The sequence below is a fragment of the Falco biarmicus genome, chromosome 6 (genome assembly GCF_023638135.1).
Source record: "Falco biarmicus isolate bFalBia1 chromosome 6, bFalBia1.pri, whole genome shotgun sequence".
NCBI lineage: Eukaryota > Metazoa > Chordata > Aves > Falconiformes > Falconidae > Falco > Falco biarmicus.
In genome coordinates, this window is record NC_079293.1 from 80,933,639 (window position 1) to 80,957,249 (window position 23,611).

Below are 23,611 nucleotides of genomic sequence, written 5' to 3' on the forward strand. Positions count from 1 at the left end.
AGTGCAAGAGTGATATATTCACCAGCAGTCATCCTTCATTACGCAGTCTTTGTAAGAACCTCAGCTCACCCTAGGGTGGATCCTATTCAGTCCTGCATAAGCCCTGACAGAGCAACACAACGGCGGGAAGCTTGCCAGAGTAGAGGTTTGAATATTGATAGCTCTGAAAATGCAACTGCTCATGCTGATGGATGAAATTATAAGCAGAATAACTGAACAGGCATGAGTATGCCATCACAGAATTATTCATTTTCAAGATATAAATTATGTGTTCTTGCACAAGGCGGGAGGGCCAAAGGAAAAAAAAAAAAAAAAAGAAAAAGGAGCTCTAACGATACAAGCCTGTTTGTGCTTTTGAATTTCAGAGAATTCAGAGAACATTGTTTGTATTTCAGGAACGCTCTCGGTGAGATGAATTATTTCTAGCCTCCTGTATTTCCATGTCTCCCCTGCTCCTCTTACCTCACTGTTGTCTCCACTTTTTCTCTGTATGACTGCCACATCAGCAGCTGCCGCTGCCTCTTGTCTTCCTTTTTGATTTGTGCAAAGGTGGCAAGTTACACTTGAGCATGCCCACCTTTGTGTGTCCAGGAGGATATGTCTCATCTTGTAGGCCACTATCTTCATTGCCCACAAGAATGATTTTGAAGCAACACAGATTCATCCCTTATTTCCTTTGAGGAAACAATTTGTGTTACCTTTCAGTTTTAAAGATTACTTTATTTGCTGTACTCCTTTTGGCACAAAATCATTGATCTTGTGATTTCTGATCCTTTCAGTTATTGCATTTCCTAAACTTATAATTTTTATTTTGATTATTGATACATAGAAGCATGAAGCATTTTGAAGAGTTCTTACTTTCACCAGAATTATGTGGTCAGTTTGGTTTCCAACAGAGCTCCATAAATTAACTGTCATTGGTCCTACATACCTCTGTATTCAGAGAGTAATTAGTTATACAGAAAGAAGATTCACCTGACTTAAGACCTTTTCTACTTCCAAGACAAGTATCCTTCTTCAGTTGAAACTGTTGCTTTTATTCAAGGACTGTAGATCATGAAAAAATATCTGCTAAGTACTCCTCACTTACTGTGCTCAAACTAGACACGTCGTTTAACAAGTAGATTATCTCAAAAGATGCTGCAGCTGAAGGAACACATCAAATCATATGCAGACATAAATCCCAGTGTCTGCTCCATGTTCTTTCCTGCAATCAGCAATTATATCTCTACGGTCCTCTTAAACAACAGCTTCTGCCTGTTGAACCCTTCCATTCTTCAGTATTGCCTAGGTATGGCCAAAGTCTCCTTCCAAAGATGCCAGCCTGCTGGTAACTTCCTCATGGGCATAAGTTCACATTACTGTTAGAATAGTGGACACATGCTCCCGGTAACTACTTATCCCCTCCCTTTTATTACTGAAGATTGTCCAATGTTCTGGTATGGTGAACTATTTGCTGTGTGAGAGTCTGTAATGGACAACATATGTACTCCTTTGGTTGCATGTATTATTTATTCAACAGCCTTTATTTGCTTACTGAAAAACTGGTTTCCAAATTGTTCACGTTGTACATCAATATACAGTGACGCTCTTCCATTTTAATACTGCTTCTTATCAATGAGGTTAGTTTTGGATTGAAGCAAACGCTGGTAGTAAGCCGGTTTTAAGACAGACTTCTGTCTAGCAACATAGTTGCAGATCTATCACACAATCACAGGATGGTCACGGTTGGAAGGGGCCTCTGGAGATTGTCTAGTCCAACCCCCTGCTAAAGCAGGTTCACCCAGAGCAGGTTGCACATTATTGTGTCCAGGTAGGGACTCCACAGCCTCTCTGGGCAGCCTGCTCCAGTGCTCTGGCACCCTCAAGGTAAAGAAGTTCTTCCTCATATTCCGGTGGAACTCGTGTTTCAGCTTGTGCCCATTGCCCCTTGTCCTGTCGCTGGGCTCCACTGCAAGGAGCCTGGCCCCATCCTCCTGACACCCGGCCCTGAGATCTTTGTAGACATTGGTAAGATCCCCCTCAGCCTTCTCCTCTCCAGGCTGAACAGGCCCAGCTCCCTCAGCCTCTCCTCATGAGGCAGATGCTCCAGTCCCCTCATCATCTTTGCAGCCCTTCGCTGGACCCTCTCCAGTAGTTCTCTCTCTGGAACTGGGAAGTCACAGCACTTTAGATGGGGCCTCCCCAGGGCAGAGCCGAGGGGCAGGATCACCCCCCTGCCCCTGCTGGCCACGCTCCCCCTCACGCACCCCGGGGTCCCGCTGGCCCCTTGGCCACCAGGGCTCACTGCTGGCTCACGGGCAACTTGCTGCCCACCAGAACCCCCAGGTCCCCTCCGCAGAGCTGCCCCCCAGCAGGTCAGCCCCAGCCCGTACCGGTGCGTGGGGCTGCTCCTCCCCAGGGGCAGGACCCTGCTCTTGCCTGTGCTGAACCCCACGAGGTTCCTCTCCGCCAGCTCTCCAGCCTCAGTTGCACTTCTGTTAGATTTTCCACTACAGCATGTATGACCTGAGAACTTTCAGAATGTTAGTGTATCATTGCAAAATATTCCCTTCCTTAAGACCCTTTTCACTGCAGGTATCGTGCACCTTGCTCCTTTCCTCACAGCACAGGAACGTTATTTTTCTTGCCTCTTTCTTTTTGTCTTTCATAATAGGAGTGGACTATGGTGCCTGCAATGTCAGTCAGACTGCTTCCATGTGTCTTCCTACGTTTCCAGCTTGTGTTAGTACACTAGTTCTGTATCAGTGTTTCTCGTTGTTTTCATTCTTTTGCTGCTAGCTCAGCTGCCATGAATTTACAAGTTAGGGATAGATTTGTACCTGTATGGTATGCTAGAATCATTCAACGCCAACAGCACTGTCTCAGTTGGGAATTTTTGATGTCCCCAAGGTAAAATTCCAGAGTTCTCAGCTACACGAGTTCTCCCTTGTGGTTTAAGTTAAAAAAAGAAATAAATCTTTCTACATTTGTGTACTGTGTGCAATCAACAGCATTCAACTGTCAGAGCTTGCATTTCAGGCTTTACTGAGAGCAACCCTTCTTTCACTTCACTTCTGCCAGTGATAAAATAATCAAAAAATCCTATAGCTTCATTTTCTCATGTCCTTTCTGCTGCCAACATGGCACACAGTTGGAGTTTCTGCTTCCATCTTTGCACGGTCGTTCTGTCTAATAATACTGATTTCCTAGTAAATGAAACCCTTCAGGTTGCCTATTATGCTTTGGTTTGGTGCTGCCTTGCTTACCTATTAATCACACTCTTTTCCTTGCTAGAGGGGTCTCAGGAGACATGGTGCTGCCACAATATTTCATGTACCACATGCTGGGTAATAACATGCAAGAATGCATCTTTCTAAAATTAATTCCAGCCAAAACCACGCTATTTCCACTGATTTCTGTAAACATTAAGTATCAGTAAAACTAAAATGTTTTAAGATCACAAACATATGTATTTTACAAAAGACACTACCACGACAGCTAAAAATCTTGATATCTGAAACTACAGCCTCAAGCTAAAATTATAAATGAAAAAGAAATCCCTCACATCACTGCTATAGAATGTAAATACCTGCTATGTACTGATTGCAAAAACCTTTCTAACAAGAGCCAAAGTCAGTTTCTTATATGGAGATAATGACTAGTCTTATTTTGAAAACAAAGTTGGGCAAGTCATGATGTGTTTGTTTTCAGAGTGTAATTACAGATAACCAATTAAATCTTCTTTGAAACAGCCATCATAAAAGATCCTATATTGCTGACTTTGAAAGATACTTATAATAAAAAATCAGATGCAGAAAATAGAGGTTGTATTTGGAAATACATGAACTGCCTTGCATATCAAAAAACAGCTTCATTTTGACTGACAGGATACTAGTTTCATGTTTTTTTCCCAGCTGTGTGTATAAATAACTTCCTGTATCTCAGAAGCAGCAAGAATGGAAAATCAGGTGTCTAAGACAGAACTAATACATGGAACACTGAAATTTCTCTGCTGGAGGAGCAATGTACAGCTCGAACGTACACAATTAATTGCCTTGTGTCAATCTCCAGAATAAAAGCATCCTGAAGGTTTGCTCCCATTGCACATTTATCTTCACAAGAGATGGTTCTAGAAACAGGCCTAACATAGTAAAAGAAAAACACAACCAGGTTGCCTGATTACATACACAGCTCCTTCATAGACCACAAAATCTACCGAATTAGTCTCAAATGAAACAAAATGGGTCTTCATTCTCTATCAGGAAAAACAAAGGATCTTTTCATGTTAAATTTATAGTAGAGTTTCACTGTGATAGAAGAATATTTTTAGAATGGCAAAAGGTACACCAAACATGCATTCCCATCTGAAAAGGCATTTAGCACTTGCTTTTGATACCACTTTAAAACCAGTCAGTGGTTAGTGACTAAAACTCAGTCCCATAACTGGGGCCACTATAACTAGAGAAGTGTTTTGTATGTAAGGTTTACTTCCAAAACTTAGCAAGTGACTGCTAGTTCCTGAAGGATACGATGAGTGACAGAGCCCTTTTTATTACCACTTATTTTAAGCCATCTATCTGCATTCTCTCTGGACATGTGACTACAAAAGTCCTTAACGCTTTCCAGAAATCCACCCACAGCTTCTTAACTATGGACTTCAGAGTCCACAAGTGCTCTACTATTTTTCCAAATTGTTGTCAGCTGTGATGCAATATTAAAAGCAGCTAACTAAAAGTGCCTTTTTCCCCCCCTAGACTGGGTATCCCCTGTAGGTCAGCCTAAAATAATTGAGAAGTGAAGAAATTTAGCATTGTTGAAAAAACCAATTCACCATTATAAGTATATAAATAAGGATATATAGGCTAAATATATGTATCTGGCTGTGTAGATTTGGGCTGCGGTATATAAGTGTGTTTTTCACAATTTCCCTCTTTTTTCCTTTTGTAATTTTCATAGTATTAATTACATTTTTTCAAAGTAACTACTACAAACTTTTTAGTTCATCACTTCATATTAAAATTATTGCAAGATAAGCATATAATATCGATCTTGCTTATGAAGACCTCACAAATAAAGACACCTTCAAAAATAGTTTTAACTTAGCAACCCAGACTACTCTTTTTCTGTTATTAAAAATGAAGTGTTATTGGCAAAAGTTTTACTAACATGTTAAAAAAAAAGTATCAGCAAATTCAGTTTGGAAATTGGAGATGATGACGACAATTACTGCACATTTCCTTTTAAGATGTTACCAAAAGAATCATGTAAATAGAAGCTGTCCTGTTTAGCTATTTTTTTGAATATATTTGTGAATATTTCTGTAATTTCAATGGACATAATAAATAAACAAACACAAATATTAAAAATAAACCAGGCCAACTTGGCTTAATTAGGTCACCACAGGAAAAGAAAATGGTAAGAAATATCTTCAGACAAATGTTTGTTGCCTATCACTGATCTCATGAAAATTTTTTCAGAAGTGAATGCTGTCTCCAAACGTGATAAATCTGAATTGATCATAAGGCAAGCATACACACGTACTGCTGACCAAATATTCTTTTACTGGGATAACTAGAACACTGATTTGACATTTCATAATTTCACCTTAAAAGTGGAATCTAACTTACTGTCTGGTGATTTATTTGAGTTTATTACAAATATTCCAAACTCAGCAATGACAGCAACAATCACTTACTTCTCAGATTTCCCATTCCAGGAGTCAGGCTCATTCTGGGAGGCAACGTGCTGTGATATGGTGGAGTAGTACTGAACAAGATATCATTTGGCAAGGCCTGGTCCAGCATTGAACTCCGAGAGCTAGCGTATGAAGATCCTCTTCGATTGCTACATATACTCTCATCAGATAAGGTACGATAAAGTGTCCTCCGTGGAGAAAGGTTTCCATAAAATGAAAACTAAACATCAAAATACAAAGATATACGAACATATATTACTGGTTAAGATAATTCACATGATCATATCCCATCATCAGTTCTTGGGAGTTTTTTTCTAGGGAGGCACTCTGGAATTCTTCAGCTAATACAGAAGAACAGAGATTTGTTCCACCATATCAGATCTACTGGGGCCTCAAAAGAGTTACCGAATCAGATTTTCATACTTCCTCTTGATATTTAGGAACATTTCACCATGAATTAATCAGACACTGTGTAGTTTTATTATTAATTCTGTAATGCTAAATGAAATCTCCATAGGCTTATGACAGCAATGTTTTCCAGAAACATATACAAGGTTACCAACTCTGGCAACATTTATTCAAGACTATGTATAGAACTGTTTGACTGTAATTTGAAATGACTATGCTTTAATGTTAAACATTCTGAACTGATATATGCTGCCATATAATCCATTGGATGATAAAAGTGACTTGAGACACTGCATCTCTCCAGATATCACAAAAGAGGCTTAGAAAAGAGGATAATAGAGTCCAGCAAAAACTCTTCATGCATTTCAAAAAGTTACTTAAACCACAACCCATATATCTACAGTAAAACAAGATGTTACTGCATTGTAAAACTGGGCCATTGCACTTCATAAATCGTTCTTCAGCACTTCAAATCCAGTTATTCTTCAAAGGTCAGTTATTGCCTTAATTATTTTAACTGGTTTGTCCTGCATACAGCTGTTTCATGTCCCGTTCTGTTTTCTTTGTAATTAATTATGAGTTACACACTCCCTACGCAGAATGTATGCTGGAAAGCAGTAGCTTTTGAAAACAGTGAATACAGCATAGAATTAAAGATATCTTCACGGCTATATTTCTTACAAAACTTGCTCACTGTTGAACACGTCTAAAAGGAATACAAAGAAACACTCAATGCCACAAGACAGTCTTTACAAAATACTTAAATACATTTCATAGTGCTATTTCAGGAAAGCACCTGTCTTGATGACAATTTATAACATGCTCAATTGTTAAAATGCTTAACTACATCACAGAGAAAATTGAGGGGGATATTTAGATTCTCAACTAGGAAAGCATCAAAATACTACATCGGTTCTAGTGATTTGCCTGAGACAGATATGGGCCACGGGACTAAATATCATCCAGTACTTTATTTTAACACATTTTATTTAAAATTTAATATTTAATGTAAATTCATCACAACAATAGACATAAGCAGCATCCCTAAATGAATGGATAGAGGACATACACAGCATCCTTAAATGAACAGATGTATGGTATCCTTCTATGAGCTTTGGCTAAAGAGTATCAAAAGACCCAGAGCCTAATTAGGGACCACACTGGGCAAAGAGTTAAAAGATTTCACCCTCTGAACCAAAGGGTCTCTGATTCTCTCTCCTGCACTCAAGATTCCCAGCAAGTATCCTGCTGCAGCTCTTGACTGTTACTCAAGTTTCCTCAACCTTATATTGCATCTTCTATCTATAAAGGTTGTTCACTAGCTATCCAAACATGTTGAATGTTAATTGTTGGAGCTTTACAGAGCTTCCTTTCAGGATGCAATAAAAATAAACATTACCTAGAGGGCTCATTTAGTCCCTGATCTGCGAACAAAGTAAAACCAAACCAAACATGTGATTTGATTCTGTAGAATCTTACATATTGAGAAAATGCCTTTCTGGCTTTGTGGCCAAAGGCCACAGACTCATCTATACCAAGATCACTTCCCTCTGTGAAGGTGCAATCAAAGACTGTACACTGCCAGGGCCTACGGCTGGGTATCCCCTGCGAGTCAGGGACCATGGTCTCTCTCACTTAGTTTTCCTTTGGGTGTCTTTGGAGGAAAAGGGGACAGCAGCAATTTATCTCAGGACGGCCACACCTCCTCACTCCTTGTTTCTTATTATAGGTAGCCAGAAACATTGGTAGCTCTTGAAATCATTACTAAAAACTAATTATTGTATCAATCATAAATCATAAAACCCTCTAGGACATTACTCACGAAAATTCAAACCCATACAATGCATACTTAGCATACTGCACATTAAAAAATAGATATGATTTGAATTTTAAATTCAACTCTCCACTTTGAGGATTCCCATGTGTTACTTTTGTTCAGACATGATGATTATGCTATTTAGCGCGTTGTATAAACACAGTGGGTTAAGAGAGCATTGAGTTAATATTGAGGTGTAACAATTATCTTGAGTAATTTAATTGCTTTGTGCTTTATGCCACATTAAGCACAGAATTCAGAACCATTTACACTTTGGGGAGTAGTAAATTTTAAGCTCTCTACCCACGTTTTGTGAACTTTTACTGATTTTACTTTTGTAAATTTTACTGATTGTCTTCATACTATAAAGATTAGATGTATGCTCTCCGCTAGCACTGACAATTATGCCTTTTGAGCAGTTGCCACTGGTACCTACATGAAACTGTGATTCAGACTTCAAACAGAATTTTTGGTGCTGAGTATTACAGGGCAGGGGAAAGCAGGCTAATTTTATTCATATGCCCTAATATCATGTGAGGTGTATAAATTTAGGCATCTAACCTTGAAAATGTTACTTTTAACTTTTCAAATTTGATTAAGTCGCTCAACCTGCATCTGCCTCTGCTCAAGCTAAGCAAAGACATGCTTAAGCAAACACTGTATTTCATACAAAATCACCAAACTAGATATTATTCCCATATTGTGGGAAATGACACTTTGTGACTTATGGTCAGTATTTACAGCATCCCCATGGAACATATTTAGCTCGTACAAAACGATACTGCCTTCTCTAGCAATTTTGCAAATACCAGAAATTCATTTCTAAGGTAACTGTGTCTGAGATACACAGAGCTGAAGAAAGTAGCTAACCTTTCTTCTCCCCTCCTCCATAGAGAGGCTGTCTGGCAGCATCAACTTCAGAAAATCTTCTTTGGACAAGACTTGTTGGCTTTCAACAATGGCATTCCTCACGGAAGTTTGGAGTGGACTCGATGCAGACACAGCATCAATATCATCGTACACTCTGTTGAGACAATTGGTGTTTTTAGCAAGAGAAGCAATAGCGCTCTTGGGTTTGAAAGACTGCATTTATCTTCTGTCACAAAGTAAAAGTTGTTTGAATTACCTCCTGACACAGCACACTCTTATTTAGAACATTTTTTCAATCACTTTGTATTTATGAAACTGTTTGTGGATCCAAAATGAAGTTCTTAAACCACTGAAAAATCCATTTTAGGAATTTGAAACCATAATATTTAAAAAGTGTAACCGTTGTTTCTCCTAGCTTGCCTATCTTTTTTACACACCACACTTCTCTATTGTTAAAGCTGTATTTATATCAACGTTTCCAACAGTTCATCACAAAATATTTTAACTTCTACTTCCTTAGCAAATAAGAAAATCAGTATTTTATAGTGTGATATTGTATCCAGCTTCACAATCCGGCAAAATTATTACGGTCCTCAATGGCAATCTTTGAAGTGTATTGGCAATCGATTGTGCCATGTGCCAAGTGTGTTTTATTATCAGCAATTTCATAAAGCTCTTTAGATAAATAAAACAGCTGTCTTCCTTAATTATCAACATATAAAAGTGTATTTACAGCCAACAAAGGACTGTCAAACTGAATTATTATCTTTCAGCTTCCTTCCAGTGAGAAAGGAGAAAGAATTTTAACAGGTTTACTCTGGAAATGTAGTCGAAGGAACGAGAGATTCCCAATCACACAGAACATATGCTTGAAGCCATTACTTATTGCCAAGTGCAGCATAATCAGCGACTGTCTTCAGCAGAGAGGAAACAAGCTTTGCTACAGTAAAGTGTAATTCTCAGTGAATTATATCCTATAGTGGCACAACATTCAGCAATTGACCTGATTTTTCATCATCATTGCTAATTAGAGATGTTATTTTATTTCAACATAATTATCCTCAGAGAGAGATTTCCTCTCTGTGATGTACAGAAAGCTTTCCTAGAAAGGAAGAGGTGAAGCAATGCTGTATGCCATGGGAAAATCTGAAAATATTTTCTGATAGATGAAGTGCTGCCATATTCAATTAATATTTCTTAAATAGAACTAGCTCTTGAAGACACTCTTCTAAAATTGCTGTGGTTTCAGTCTAAATGCTATGATTCATTATGCAATTTTGTTTTAAGGGATCTATTCAAAATAAAGAGAAATTGTTTCAGCAGTTCAACCTCAAAATGCAAAACCTTGTGGGAATCAATTAAGTTATCACTTTTTAAGTGTAAATACTATTAAAACTGAACAATTTAAGCAAGTAAAACACTGGGGGAGGGTGGGCAGGTGGGCGAGGGAGGGAAATGAAATCACCAGTACAGTAACACAAAGAAACAGAAATAACCAGGACAGGAAGGTAATAAAATCATCTACTTTTGAAAATTAGGAATTTAAAAGTTTAACTTCAGGCTCAGATTTCATGCATGTATATACTAGCTTGTAAGTTTAAGCATGAGTCTTGCCATAAATAGGCACATAGATCCAATATGAGATGTTTTTTGTAAATAACCTGTTCCCATTAAACACAGCGTAATCCCATATTAAACACTTGAAAATCAAGTACTGCATGTCATCTTGTCAATTTATCAAGATATATAGGGCTGCCTATGATATATTGAAGGATAGAACTGAACGGCTTATGCACCAAAAAGAAAGCAACGAGATTATCTGAGAAGACAATTTTGAAGATAACAGGAATTTAAAGGTTGGTTTTAAACAGCAGATTCAAACATTGCCTATTACTGCTGCAGCAGTGGGAAAGTATCATCTCTATATTTGAGATACTGCATCTTTTCCTGGAGTGCAAGCCTTTTTCTTCCAACTAAGAACACATTTCTCATGAGCTGTTCTGTGTTAAGCTGTACATATAGTTGTTCATTAGAACTGTTCTGAATATTTTTGTCTGTTATTTGCTAGAAAAATACAGTTTTATGTTGGTTTTTTTATTTATTTTATTTTATTGAAGCCTCCACATTTTGTAGAGTCTCGCAAAGAGCGGGTCAGATATATCCACACTTAATCTTTTTCTTGTGGGGTCCTAATTACCAGTTTGTACTTGTTCATTAAAAACAAAGTCAGAAAAACATACCAAAGAACCACTAAAATACCCTGAGCTGGCACTAATTTAAAAAAATTATCTACCATAGATGACTGATACATTTATGGTCATCTCTCTCACCTGTAATATATTAGCCGATGTAACAGGCAACAAGGTAGTAAGTTTTAATACCGAACCACCAGGAAGTAAGCTCTTTTAAACTACATAAAGTTCCTGAAGATTTGTAGAAAAGGTCTTTAAGACATTAATAAAATTGTGGCTTCCCAATTGATTCCTAAAGATTCAACGTGGAAATTCGGAATGTCTGACATAGCCATATGTTCTTGCCTACACACACTTCCAGAAATTTCTGTCAGCTTGTTTCATTTGACACATGGTAAAAAAAAGATGCAGCTGGATAGAATACAGAAGAAAACAGTATCCTGTGCAGTTACTGTCTTTTTTTTTTTTTTGTACCTTTGATATATAAAGCTACATTTAGAAGCGACACTGAATGTATTTTTTTTCATTTTTCTATTCTGTTTTAGAATTTATTTTCATTACCCTTCTTCCCCCAACAAAGTTAAACAGAGCTCTTACTCGTGGCACTCAGGAACTTCAGATTCTTCAGGTGTAGGACTTCCTTCTGATTTTTTCCATCCAATGACGTATTTACTCACTGCTCCTTGTCTGTGGTAGGATTTTGAAACTGACCCAGTAATCTGTTGACTACTATTCTGTGACACTATGTAGACTTTGGAGGTATCTAGGGAGCCACTCTTTTTAGAGCAATGTGTTGATGGGCTTCCTGAATGATGTGACCCACTGAAAAATTAAAGAAAACGCACAGAAGCAAAAATTTAATCTGCTATACCAAACAAATCGGAAATCCTTCACCTGGCATGCAGCTATCATTCTTAATGTTAAGTTTTTCTCAAGGTTAAAATCAAGGTGGCAATATTGGTACAGTGATTTTCTACATAGCAGCAGTGTATAAATCAAATCTCTTCAAGAACAGAGTTGTGATGAATTTCTAAAACATGTATATAATTCAAATTGATGAAATGCTAATGCAAACTGATAGGAATTAAAATTAGAAAAAAAGACTATGTCCAAGACATATATACAGAATTTGTGTGTGCAATTTTAAGTAAATATTTACACACACGTTATTAATGGCATAATTCCATTTACTTCAAGAACTACATCGGGAATTACCTGAAATATCTCTCTAATTATAAAACTTATATGCTTTTCCACTTCATGCTAATTTTGCCAGTTCATGCCAGTTTAAGCTGTGTCTTTCATTCAGTACCATTGAGAATTTAATATTAAATGAAGTAAATTTCAGTTCAACAAAACCAGTTTTCTGTATAATTTTAATAGCCTCTTTTATTATGAATAATAGCACTGCTAGGCACTAATGAAACCTTTTACTGAAGACTCTCAAAATGATTTAAAATGAACTAAAGCAAACACTTCCTTGAGGAATAAATTTCTTCTTTTCATCTTGGAGGTGAAGCAAGCAAAGCATTCAGAAATGAAGTGCCTTGCCCAAAATCAGAGGCTGGAAGCTGAAGCTGCAGCTCCTAACTTTCGTTGTCGGTTTATAAATACCAAACACAGTGCTATTTTTTAATCTAATCCCAAGCACATTGGATTAATTCACAGAGGACCAGAAGGTATTGCTGAAAGTGTAACAGACATGGCTGCTTTGCTGTTCACGAGAGTCAAATACAAGCAATGCCCCTGCATAGATCACACAGACCAAATTAAAATGCCTGCTGTGGAAGAAAGTTGAATCAAGGCAATGGTTTAATAATTTTGATCACAGGTAGTACGTGCATTTAATCTTCAACCTAATTTATTTTCCCTACTCTCCTCCCTCTTCCTCTCCAAAAAGCAGAAACAAGATGACAAGTTTTTTGGGGAAGAAAATATCGCAGGTGATGTTTAAAGCTGTTTTGCTTGCTATCCTTGCAAATATGCAAATAAATTATGTAAAGATGTGGTGAAGAAAATAATTCAGTTATGAAAAGTTGAAATCTGAAGATGAAACGAACATCAGATTTACAGCGGGGACATTATCCAGAGGATTCTAGACTTCTATTTGTAACTAAGATTAAGAAAAATTGAGCATCCAACCTCATTCTGTAGGTTTTAAATATGGGAATATTTCTGAAGTGAAGAAAAAAAATGCCTATAAAAGCCTGGGTTTAGATGATGAATTCAATGCAATGGTTAGAACAAGTAGGATTTTTAGGATCCAAAAGATGTTCTATGTAAGAAGCAAAGCAAAACTAAACATAATGAGGCTAAGCTGTTACAGCTACAGTCACATAAAGGTATTTGATAATTCATGAACATAATTAATATAAAATAGGAGAGATAAAACCATTAATAACAGAGATGTGAGACACAATGCTGTGCATAGCTTAAGTCAGTCTTGTAGTCTGAGATCCAGTTTAATTCTTTAAATCTTACTTGGTCACCATAGTACTATTTTATTCAGGAGGTTCTTTATCTGATGATGTTAGAGAATCAGGCCAGAATCTTTCAACCAACCAACATCTTTCCTGTGCATGGCACTTCAGCTATTCAGTAAACAGCATACAATTTTAATAAAGAAATATTGCATTCATAGATCATGGCATTCTCTGAGTCTGTATGCTTGTTCCTTAAGTTCCACACCGTTCAGCCACTGAATAACAATGTTACCATTTTAACATTTGTAAAATAATTGTGAATGAATGCCTCAGTGACAGAATTTCATTATTACAGATTATGAAGAAATACAAACTCAGTGCTTGACCAGTTGGAAAAGATATAGAGGATTCAGCAGATATATAAGATTCAGCACACTTATATGTTAACTCAACTTTCTTATGTCTACTCTATTGGAACACGTCAGTGTTGCAGCATCACAGCTACAAAATGAGATACTTTTTAATGATGTATGCCTCTGGGTGCTGTACAGGTGATGTCAGCTATTAAGCCCAACTGCAAAATTTTTACCACTCCAATGTAATTTGAAGGCTATGCAAGCTAAGTTTAAATAAAACAGTTGGACCGCATAAGCCTGACATTTTCCTATAGCAAAAGGATTTGGCACACAAATCAGAAGGTGATTGTTTGAAAATATTACTACTGCCAAAGTGGAATTGGGCAACCCTAAAGTGAGTCATCATCTCAACAGTAATTTCTATTTTGGAAATGTCTAGGTAGAGTAATTTAAAATCTATATGCCTTTTTTTTAAAAAAATAAAATTAACGAATCCATAAAATTTTTATTCCATAGAAGTGAACAGCAGATAACTTAATGGCTGCCTGGCAATTTAAATATGGCAGCTGTCACACAAGTGCTGAGAATACACATTCTAGACATTAGAAATCTATTTCAGCTCATTATAATGAAGTTCTAGAAACACAGAGCTTATTTGTAGTGCTTTAGAAATCTCAATATATAAAATTAAATCCCAACACACACAAAGCAGAGTAAATCTGGAGCTTCTGCATTATCATGGGGTAGTGAAAGCTTAATGTGACAGCATTTACCTAATTTTCACAAGTCTATACAGTAGTCTATATTATCTTCTATAACTTGTGAAAAAAGTAATCTAGAAGTCAGAGTAAGTATACAAGACTAACGCACTCATGTCAAGCATATAAAGAAATGAGGATACAAGATACTACTTGGTTATTTTCCTGTACTGTTTGACATTGAAAACAGGAAAATCAGAGGGAAAAAAAGAACAGTTTTCTTCTTTACAGAGTAAAAACCTTAATACATAGACCAAAGCTTCAGCTTCAAAGTCACCATAAAATGGGAATTGGGAGATAAAGGCAACCAGCTGTAAAAGTGAACTTTCAAAGTTTGCTTTACAACAGATGTACCATGCTCACATTCCACTGGTAACAAAAAAAAGAGCTGAAAATCAGTCAGAAATTCAGTTCAACAAAAAAAAATCATAAAGCATACATTGCGATAATGTAAATTAGGCAGGATGTTTTCAATGCAGTTTCACTATATGTAAAAATTGCCCACCACTGTATGTAAATATTGCCCATTGCAATTTTTCTAATTTCCCTCAGTATCAACTTCCAGGTAATTTGTTACACTGTACTTAAAAAAAAATAAATAAAGTATGTGAACTTTAAATAAAGTATGCACGTCCAGGTGCAAACTTCCCTTTTACTCAGGGATTTTTCCCAATTTTATAAAGCTAAGCAATGTACACAAGGTCAGATATAAAGTCCCCATCAGATCTGGGAGTAGGGCTAGCTATGTTTTTTTATGCAGACTCATCAAAACCTGCTTGAAAATTGCTCATATAGCAGTTTAAATACAACAACAAAAAAATATCAAGATCAGTTAAGTGCACTTTCAAAGAAAACTAAACAGAATAACAACAATGAAAAAGTTATCTGTATGTTAATCTATACTCCATAATCCCTAATTTGTAAGAAAAACATACCTGGAATGAGAAGAGATTTCACTTAGGTCTCCCATACTCCCTTCAGCTGTATGACTGGTAGAAATAGCAGAGGCATAGCTATGAACAGCATAGATTTTAGATGGATCATCATCTGGCCCAGGAGTTTCAGAAGACTCAGCCCACTGCTCGGTACGACAATGTACTCCAGACCTGTTGCCAGCAAGGTGCAAAGGGGCCAGAAGAGGAGCAGGCATGCAGGGAGCTGTATCAATTCCACTGTCAGTAGAAGCTCCCTTTATATATGTTAATCCAAGCAGCTCAGGATCCATCAGATCTCCAGAACCAAAGTGTTTTTCATCACTGTTGCTGGACGTGTTACTGGATAGGGTGTTGCTGCTTGAGTGGCTTGAACAACTTTTGTCTCCAATCTTAACAACAAGAAAACAAATAAAAAAAGACCCCCCTCAAGTTAAATAGTAAAATATTTATTTTCATATAAATTACTGAATTTGTGCCATTCAAAGACCATTTTGTTATTTTTTACAGTATGCTATAATATAACTGCAAAGTATGAAAAGAGCTAATTATACCACCAGTTTCTATGAAATGAATTGCACAGCTGGCTAGGCACATTAAAGGTTGATGTCACCACAAATAAAAAGGCTCTAGTTCCATCTTCTATGGCAAATCTTAAGATCACACTTGAATTTTCTGATTATAAGACCTGCTTAACATCCATAAAATTGCATTTCTGAACAGTTAAAATAAGCATTTGTTAAAGCTAGCAGCATCGGTAATTATTTGTTTAAACAAGTTCTACTGCAAATCTGAAAAACACCAAAGGCTGAATTATCGTTGGCTTTTTCTCAGTGTGGGTGAAATATGCAGCTTATTGGATCAAATCCAATTGGATGTGTGGCTAGTCAAATTGAAGCCAATTGTGATGTATGTGTACCAGATGAAAGCAACTTAAGTCACAGGGCCCTGAGCTAAGCATGGCTATTGAAGTGGAATAATTATGTCAGGCATTTATGTCAATAAAGTTGGGGTGTTGTGTTGGTTTTTTAAAAGAGATTTTATAGAGAGTTGGATTAAGTTGTCTGTGTGACAGAGTAGCCAGAATAAGGGCAGATGGACTTCTATTACGGCAGATGGACTTCTATTGCGTAGAATATAAGTGGAAGGGTGACTAACTTTTTTACGAGATCCCTCTCCTAGCAGATGTATATTAAACATAGCTGTTGCTCATACATTAAAGCAGTTAAACAAGGCGGCCTTTCCAGAAATTATACTTCTATTCCATATGAAAATTAAAAGACCTCAAAATTTGAGAAAATTATTTTAGGAAAAAAGGAGGGGGCTACATTTGCGTTCATTCTATCTGTTACCTTAAAAACAATGCAACAATTGATAGAAATACAACGGGCAGATTTTCCAAGGAAAGGGATTTGGAGAAAGGTGTCTGGAGAAAAGGTATGTCACTTGTTACTGTAAATGTAAAATGGAACCACATGGGAAAGAAACAAGGGAGCTCAACAGCTCAGTTCCACGCCTCAGAAGGCATATTGTATGTATGAACCTTCCAAAAAGTTTCCTGTACCTTGCTGAACATACATGCTTAGACACTTTCCTGACCCTGCAAGCAGCAGTGAATCTAGGCACCAGCAGTTGATACAGACATCTTGACCTGCTCAAAGTTCACTATGGCCATAGCTTAGGATCATTTTATGCATTCCCTTGTGCCAAGAGGAATCATTGTATGAAAGCGCAGCATGGCCCTTATTGTTACATGTTGTTAAAGGCTGTGTCATAGAGCAATATTAAAATAAACCCCAAGAACAAACAAACAAAAAAATACCCCCACAACACACACTCAAACTCCACACACACGCAGAGTCCATGCCAGCAGGAATATATTTATTCCAGGAGAGCAAAGAGAATTTGAAAATAGCTAGTGAAATTCCTCCCACCCTTCATCCCCCAAGTTAAAACCGATAGAAAGACCTTTTTTTCCTAATCGTTAAATATTTTACGGAGTTCTTGTATGTTTGCTGTAGCCCTCAGTGTGAATTTCACTGGCTGGCAGAGACTCATTGAGCTGAACAAAAAGGGGATGTAAAGAGAACATTACAAGGTCCTTTACAAGGTGATGACCTATTTTTTTTTTTTTTTGTTTTTCACCATCTAACAACAAAATAGCCTAGTTTTATTAGTATTGTATTTATAATAAAGCTGGTTCTTTGTACAATATAGTTCTTTTGCACCCGCACTACACATATGCATATGGAGGCAAACACAAACATAAGCCCATTATGAAATTTTCTGTTCAGATCCCCACCACCCTAAAAGCCTGAGAGTTGCCATTAGCATTAAACTTCAATCCAAGTTAAGCAAACTAATCATTTAACTTTGGTAGCGGTGCTCTGTTTAATACTGATTGCTACATATACTGATTCTAGCTTCCTGTCAGCTTTGGCTTAAGGTAAAAGGAAGTATTTTTGTTTTCACGTGCATAATTCTACAGCATGATTCTGTTTATGACAGCACTTTTTTCAAGAAGTATCAAGCTAGATTCTCATAAGGTATCAATGTACATAAGATGAGAAACTGGCCTCCTACTCTTACAATGTAAGTCTACAAATAGTGTACAGGTTCATGCTCCGTATAGCAGTTTTTTCCACATAACAAACATAAAAAAAAATAGAAAAAAGACTGTGCATATCATCAGTGTACATTCCATCACTAAGTCATTGAGGATTTTGCCATTACTGAAGACTAGCCACTAAACTAGATGGACTAGAAATCTGTTCGGCATGCCTAACATACAAACTACATTTTTATACTGCTTATTGATAATTAAACTACATGGGTATTTTACACAACATGACAATAATTTCCTTTTTTTTTTTTTTAATTAATATGAAATACTTCTCAAATTAAGCAAGCCAGTATAAATGAAGTTGTAAATACATAGCTGAGTGTAGACCGTACTAGTTTTATCTCCTCAATACAGACCCAAGCCCTCTTGGAGTTCTTAGTTTATAAACATAGATTAAGCACATTCAATTCACCCCACATCTAGGTGAATATGCTCTTTGCCTCCCAAAAGGCACAGTGGTCTTCATGAATTATTAAAACGTGTTTTTAAGGTGTATTTTTTGAGTCCAGCTGAGGTATTTTGCGGGTTTTTTTGTGTGGGCTTTTTTGGTGGTTTTTTTTTAGAGTTTTGAATGACATTGAAGTCAAAGACTTACATGTGAAAGTTTGTTTGGTGACTCCTTGCCACTGCCTTCTTTCTGTAAAGCCCGGTCTTTGTAGGAGCTCAGAACTTTGGTCGACGGTGCGTGCCACTTGGTTTCTGCCATAAATAATTATGGTTTAATTTCAGAATGCTAAAAAGATGAGTATATCATACAAAGATAAAAGGCACATGACTTAGTAATCAGGATTCCAAAGACTGTACACTCTTTGGGATCAGAAACATATATCTTTGCAGAATTTCCTCAGATCTAGTTTTTCAATGCTAATTAAATGAGGTTCAACCTGCTTTTCATCATTCATGAGGCTTTCTGAAGTTCAGAAGTAGTTTGTTCCAAGTATTACCTAAATATCCCACGATATTCTGTTAGACTGTAACAGTCCCCACTTTCACTGTCCTATTACATGCTCATTGTGTATCAAACCTCTGCATCAGAAGGTGGCTGCACTTCAGGCACTGTATTGCAAAGAACATTTATTTTTAAGATACAGTGGGTTTTATTACCAGAATGTCTGTTTCCTTCCAAAGCTTCCTCTCGTTCTCTGCCTCCTTCACACTCCAGTGAGCCTGAACCTTGGTGGTGTTCATGGAGCAAAGGGGACTGGCACCTTTTAATGTAAGCAGAAAATTAAGCTGTTTGGTTTTTTTTTTTAATTTTCCTAGAAAACTAGTTACATGATGAACAACAACACCTTTTACTCTTCAAAGCAAGTATTTTGTAACTGCTTTCTTTAAACAATCATCACACACACACACACACCACCCAAGCAAGTAACATGTAGTAACATTTAACACAGTAACATTTCCAAACACTGTAAGGAAATATTCACATGCAATTTTTCCAACAGCTCACTGTTATATCTTAAGCATGAACAAGGCCAACAAGACATTAAACTTTAAGAAGAAATGCATTATTTGGGCTATATATCCAGAGGTTTTTGCAATGGAGAACTACGGTAATGTATGCTTAACCGCTTTATGAACTAAGCCCCACAGAAACTCTGTAGTGTTGCCAGTTTTCACACCCAGAACACGTAAGCTAGTACCAGATCCATTGCTTTGTATTACGTTGCAAAAGTCACATTATTTCACAAAGCAACACACTAAACCCAAGGTTGCTATTAGAAATAACTGTGCCAGAAAAGTGATGCACAAGCCAAGATGCATTTTCATGTGTTTACTGTTAAAAAAAATCATTATAGTTTTATCTCAATTATTAGCACCTATTTAGCTGCCAGAGATTTCACTGAGTATTCTGAAATTCCTTGAGGAGCCTCCAGGACATCGCATATATATATTTATGCTGTATGGGATAGCTTATCCACAATCAATCACGCCAAAGCAATATTAAGCTTACAGACATGGAGTCAAGCTGATGTTTTCAATGTACACATTTTTTCTGAAAAGTAGCTTCTGAAAGCCGCGTGTCAAGTCTGGAATGTTTTTGTATTACGCCATGTAGATACTGCCATAACTAACATTATAAAACAGGAGTGTTTTCGGCAGCTATATTTATACAACAAAGTGATAAATTTAAAGTAATTTAGAACAGATGTCTCACATAATGTTCTTATAACACATACAGTATATTGGGGTAGTCTTCTATACACAGATAGCTAACTTCTGAAACTTCAGCACCAAGGGATTAACATGGGTGTAAAAGCACCATCTACATACTGCAACTGCCTTTCAGGGAGAAGAGACCTCTTTTGGAGGAGAAATGCTAGGGAATGGATGCCACTGGAACAAGCACAGTAGGAAATAAAATCTTTGAAGACCATAGAGATAATTGTTTGATCAAATACCCTTCCACTGAAGCCAAAGGAGGAGATATTTTATCCCAGTTCTGAGTTACTAGCTGATTTCTGGCCTAGGGAGAGCAAACCTAACAACTGTTTGTTATTTACCTGAATTGTAAAATAACAACTTAGTCCTAAAGAGTTAAAGCAGTATGGCTTTAAAATTCTGTTGGCATACATGACACATTAAAGATTCGTAAACCAATACGTCTTAAAATATACTATCAGAATTTGCAAATAATACAGATATAGAACATCCATATAAATTTTGCTTTAGAAAGAAGATGCACGGGAGCTATACCAAGATATTTAAAAAAAAAAAATTACCAATACCCGTCATATCCCACTTGCTGCCTCCATTGGCTGCTCCCACTTGGTCCTGGGTCACTGGAGGAGGACTGGTTGCTTGGAGAACTTCTGTAATGTTGACTAGAGTCATTAACAGTGCCCTGAGTTATTTGTGAGGTGTCAGTTCTGAAGTGGGCTGCACTTCTTTCATGAAATACATGCATTTTTACAAATAATGCAGATGCAATATGAACAGGCAATCATATTAATTTGGGGAATTTACAGTTTTATCTTAGTTTCACAAAACTTAAACAAGTATTTTTAAAGTATATTATTTATTTCATCATTAATAAAATATTTCCAACTGAATATAGGGAAAAGGCAAAAAAAGTCTAAGTGCCAAATCCTACTTTCCTTACATCTAGCTTTACTTCTGAACATGTGGGATTACTTAGGAGTCACAGCAGCTGGATTAGGTCTCTAAATTTACATATGGGATGCTCTCACAATGGATCAGAAATGATTGTTAGTTGCTTTGCATGTATTCCAAGTTTCAACAGAGTAATTCAGAAGAGGTGATACCAATACCTTTTTGATTTTATGAATACTTTGACATAGAAGAGCAATAAGAAAACATTTTCATGAATAATATTGTTTTGTATTTATTATTTAAACTTTTGAGCCTCATGTTTTAACAATGTCTCTAATTACACTTCTTAGATTTCCAGAGTTGAAATGCAACACCCAAATTTGGGTTTGATCCCCCTCCTATCCTTCACTTTTGTGCATATCAATCCATAGCTACATTTTCTACAGTGACACTACCTTGAAATCTCTGTATCTCCCTTTTTTTTTCTTTTTCTTTTTTTTTTTTTTTTTTTTTTTAAGGCTATATGTAGAAATGAATAAATGTACTCAGGGACAGGTGCAAAGAGGTAGTTTTGTATTTATGCACAACACTTTCCCAAGGACATGACATTCAATAAGCAGCTTCACTGTTCAGCTTGAAAGTTTTAAAGATATTAGCTATTACATTTTGCCTAACAGCCAAACACATATATAAGAAGTAGATCATGTAGTGCCTGATTTTTCACCTTGTCTCTCTCTGATAAGTATAGACAGGACTGAGCCTCTTTCAATCAAGTGGAATAGTCTATAGGCCACAGTTGAACCTATTTGCATGTTCTTGCTTCTCACCACTAAGAACTTTGCATTTCTTGCACAGCTTAAGTGAACCAGCATTAAGGCATAGGTAAGTTATAATCCCATGTGTTTCCAGCCTCCAGAATGATGTTTAGGATATTATCCTCAAAACTGGGACATTGGTTTGTACTATTCCAGGCTGAAGCATGTCTAGATCCCAAGCCTCCTACTTGCTGGACAAGTGCCTAGCCATTCACAACCACAGAAATTCAGTGAGTGAACGCCTCACACAGTTCCTTTACAGAAGAGCTGTAGCTGCCTGCTCTCAGGAATGGCTTTCAGACTCCAGGTGGAAGGACACACTCACCTATGACACTCAAAGACTAAAGTACATGGAGTCTTCTTGGTACGAAAAAACAGAAAAGTGAGTCTGACTGAAGTTTCACTCTTAAAGCACTCTTTATGAGCAGCTGTCACAGAACTAGGCATTTTTTAAAAACAGGAGCAGAGCTCAACCATATCCTTGTATTTCTTAGTAACTAATTAGAGGAAACTCCTTGATCAACTCAAAAACATTTGGCTTGCCTTCTCAAAGCACTTAACTCTCCTCAGCAACTGTGCTAGGAGCATAGATGTTCAGCTCCCAGTTTTTAATTTCACTCCGGGGACTGGGCACCTAACTGTTACACGCCACAGCAGTTAAACTGTTGCTGCTTGAGTCTTTTACTGTATCTAGCCCATAGTTCTGTTGCTTCTTCCTCTTTCTATCTCTAAAACCAACCACTTTATCACTGACTTCACTGTTAGCTCATTTTCAGATCAGTTGCTATATCTTCCCTGTTTTACTAACCTGCTTCTCCCTGCCTGCACTCTTCAATTTGTCTAAACTGATAGTGGGTCTCTGACCCTCTAAAATCTCTTCATCATTTTCCCAGCCCAAGCATATATTTTCACCTTTGCAAGACCACTTACAAGGACTAATCAACCTTACTTCAAACTCTTCTTTTTTAAGGTCATCTCTGCCAAGCCACCAGCTATGCCTCTTCCTTCCCATGTAGAAAGCCTGTGCCAATTAGGCAGTGTTTTTTTCACGTTTCAAGACCCACATGTCACAGTTCATCATTTTCCTCTCTTAATTATTTATACTCTGTACCATGTCTTCCCCAGAATAGCACTTCCACATTGCACTTGTTTTATTTAAGTGATACAGGAATTTCTTCATGACAAGAGGTAGCCTCTGTCTTAGCATTTTTTCACATGCTTCACCGAGTGTTAGGAGAAGCACTATTTATGTTTGTGAAATACTATGGAAATTAATAGCATGTCAGAAAACTTTCATTTTTTCTCTGTATAGGCATACAGTATGCTCCATGAATTCTGAAGTATTTCTAGACATTTGATACATTGTGTCCTTATGCTGGATGTTACTGAGAATTTCAGTAACAAGACATTAGGAAAAGCTTAAGTCCTATAATGCTACATACATGCATACAGAAATCCAGTATCCTTCTTTCAGGGGGTGAGGAGAGGGGGGGAAGGGAGAAGAATACCAGTGATTGTCATAAGTGGGAGTCTGCCTTCCCCAGGCCATGATATAGACATATTATCAAAGATATACTACTATTACCCATATATAAAATGTCACTAATTATTTTCTACTAAATAAGACAGATGGTACAGCAATAGCAGTACTTCATGATTTCAGCCAGAAGTTTTAAAAGCTATT

At 37.0% G+C, this 23,611-nt stretch overlaps 1 protein-coding gene across 8 annotated transcripts in view; it reads right to left on the bottom strand.

Annotated features, from left to right (window-relative positions):
- Window positions 1-23,611, bottom strand: part of SIPA1L2 (signal induced proliferation associated 1 like 2) — a 151,891-nt gene that overhangs the window by 13,637 nt on the left and 114,643 nt on the right. For 5 of the 8 annotated variants that reach the window (XM_056343722.1, XM_056343721.1, XM_056343725.1 and 2 more), the window contains 7 exons: window positions 20,782-20,871; window positions 19,160-19,263; window positions 18,651-18,754; window positions 15,436-15,824; window positions 11,561-11,785; window positions 8,772-8,925; window positions 5,678-5,897 (listed from right to left, as the gene is read on the bottom strand). In XM_056343722.1, coding sequence (XP_056199697.1) covers window positions 5,678-5,897; window positions 8,772-8,925; window positions 11,561-11,785; window positions 15,436-15,824; window positions 18,651-18,754; window positions 19,160-19,263; window positions 20,782-20,871 — 1,286 coding nt within the window. The remainder of the gene's footprint in view (window positions 1-5,677; window positions 5,898-8,771; window positions 8,926-11,560; window positions 11,786-15,435; window positions 15,825-18,650; window positions 18,755-19,159; window positions 19,264-20,781; window positions 20,872-23,611) is intronic. The other 3 variants (XM_056343723.1, XM_056343726.1, XM_056343727.1) reach the window with 1 other exon arrangement.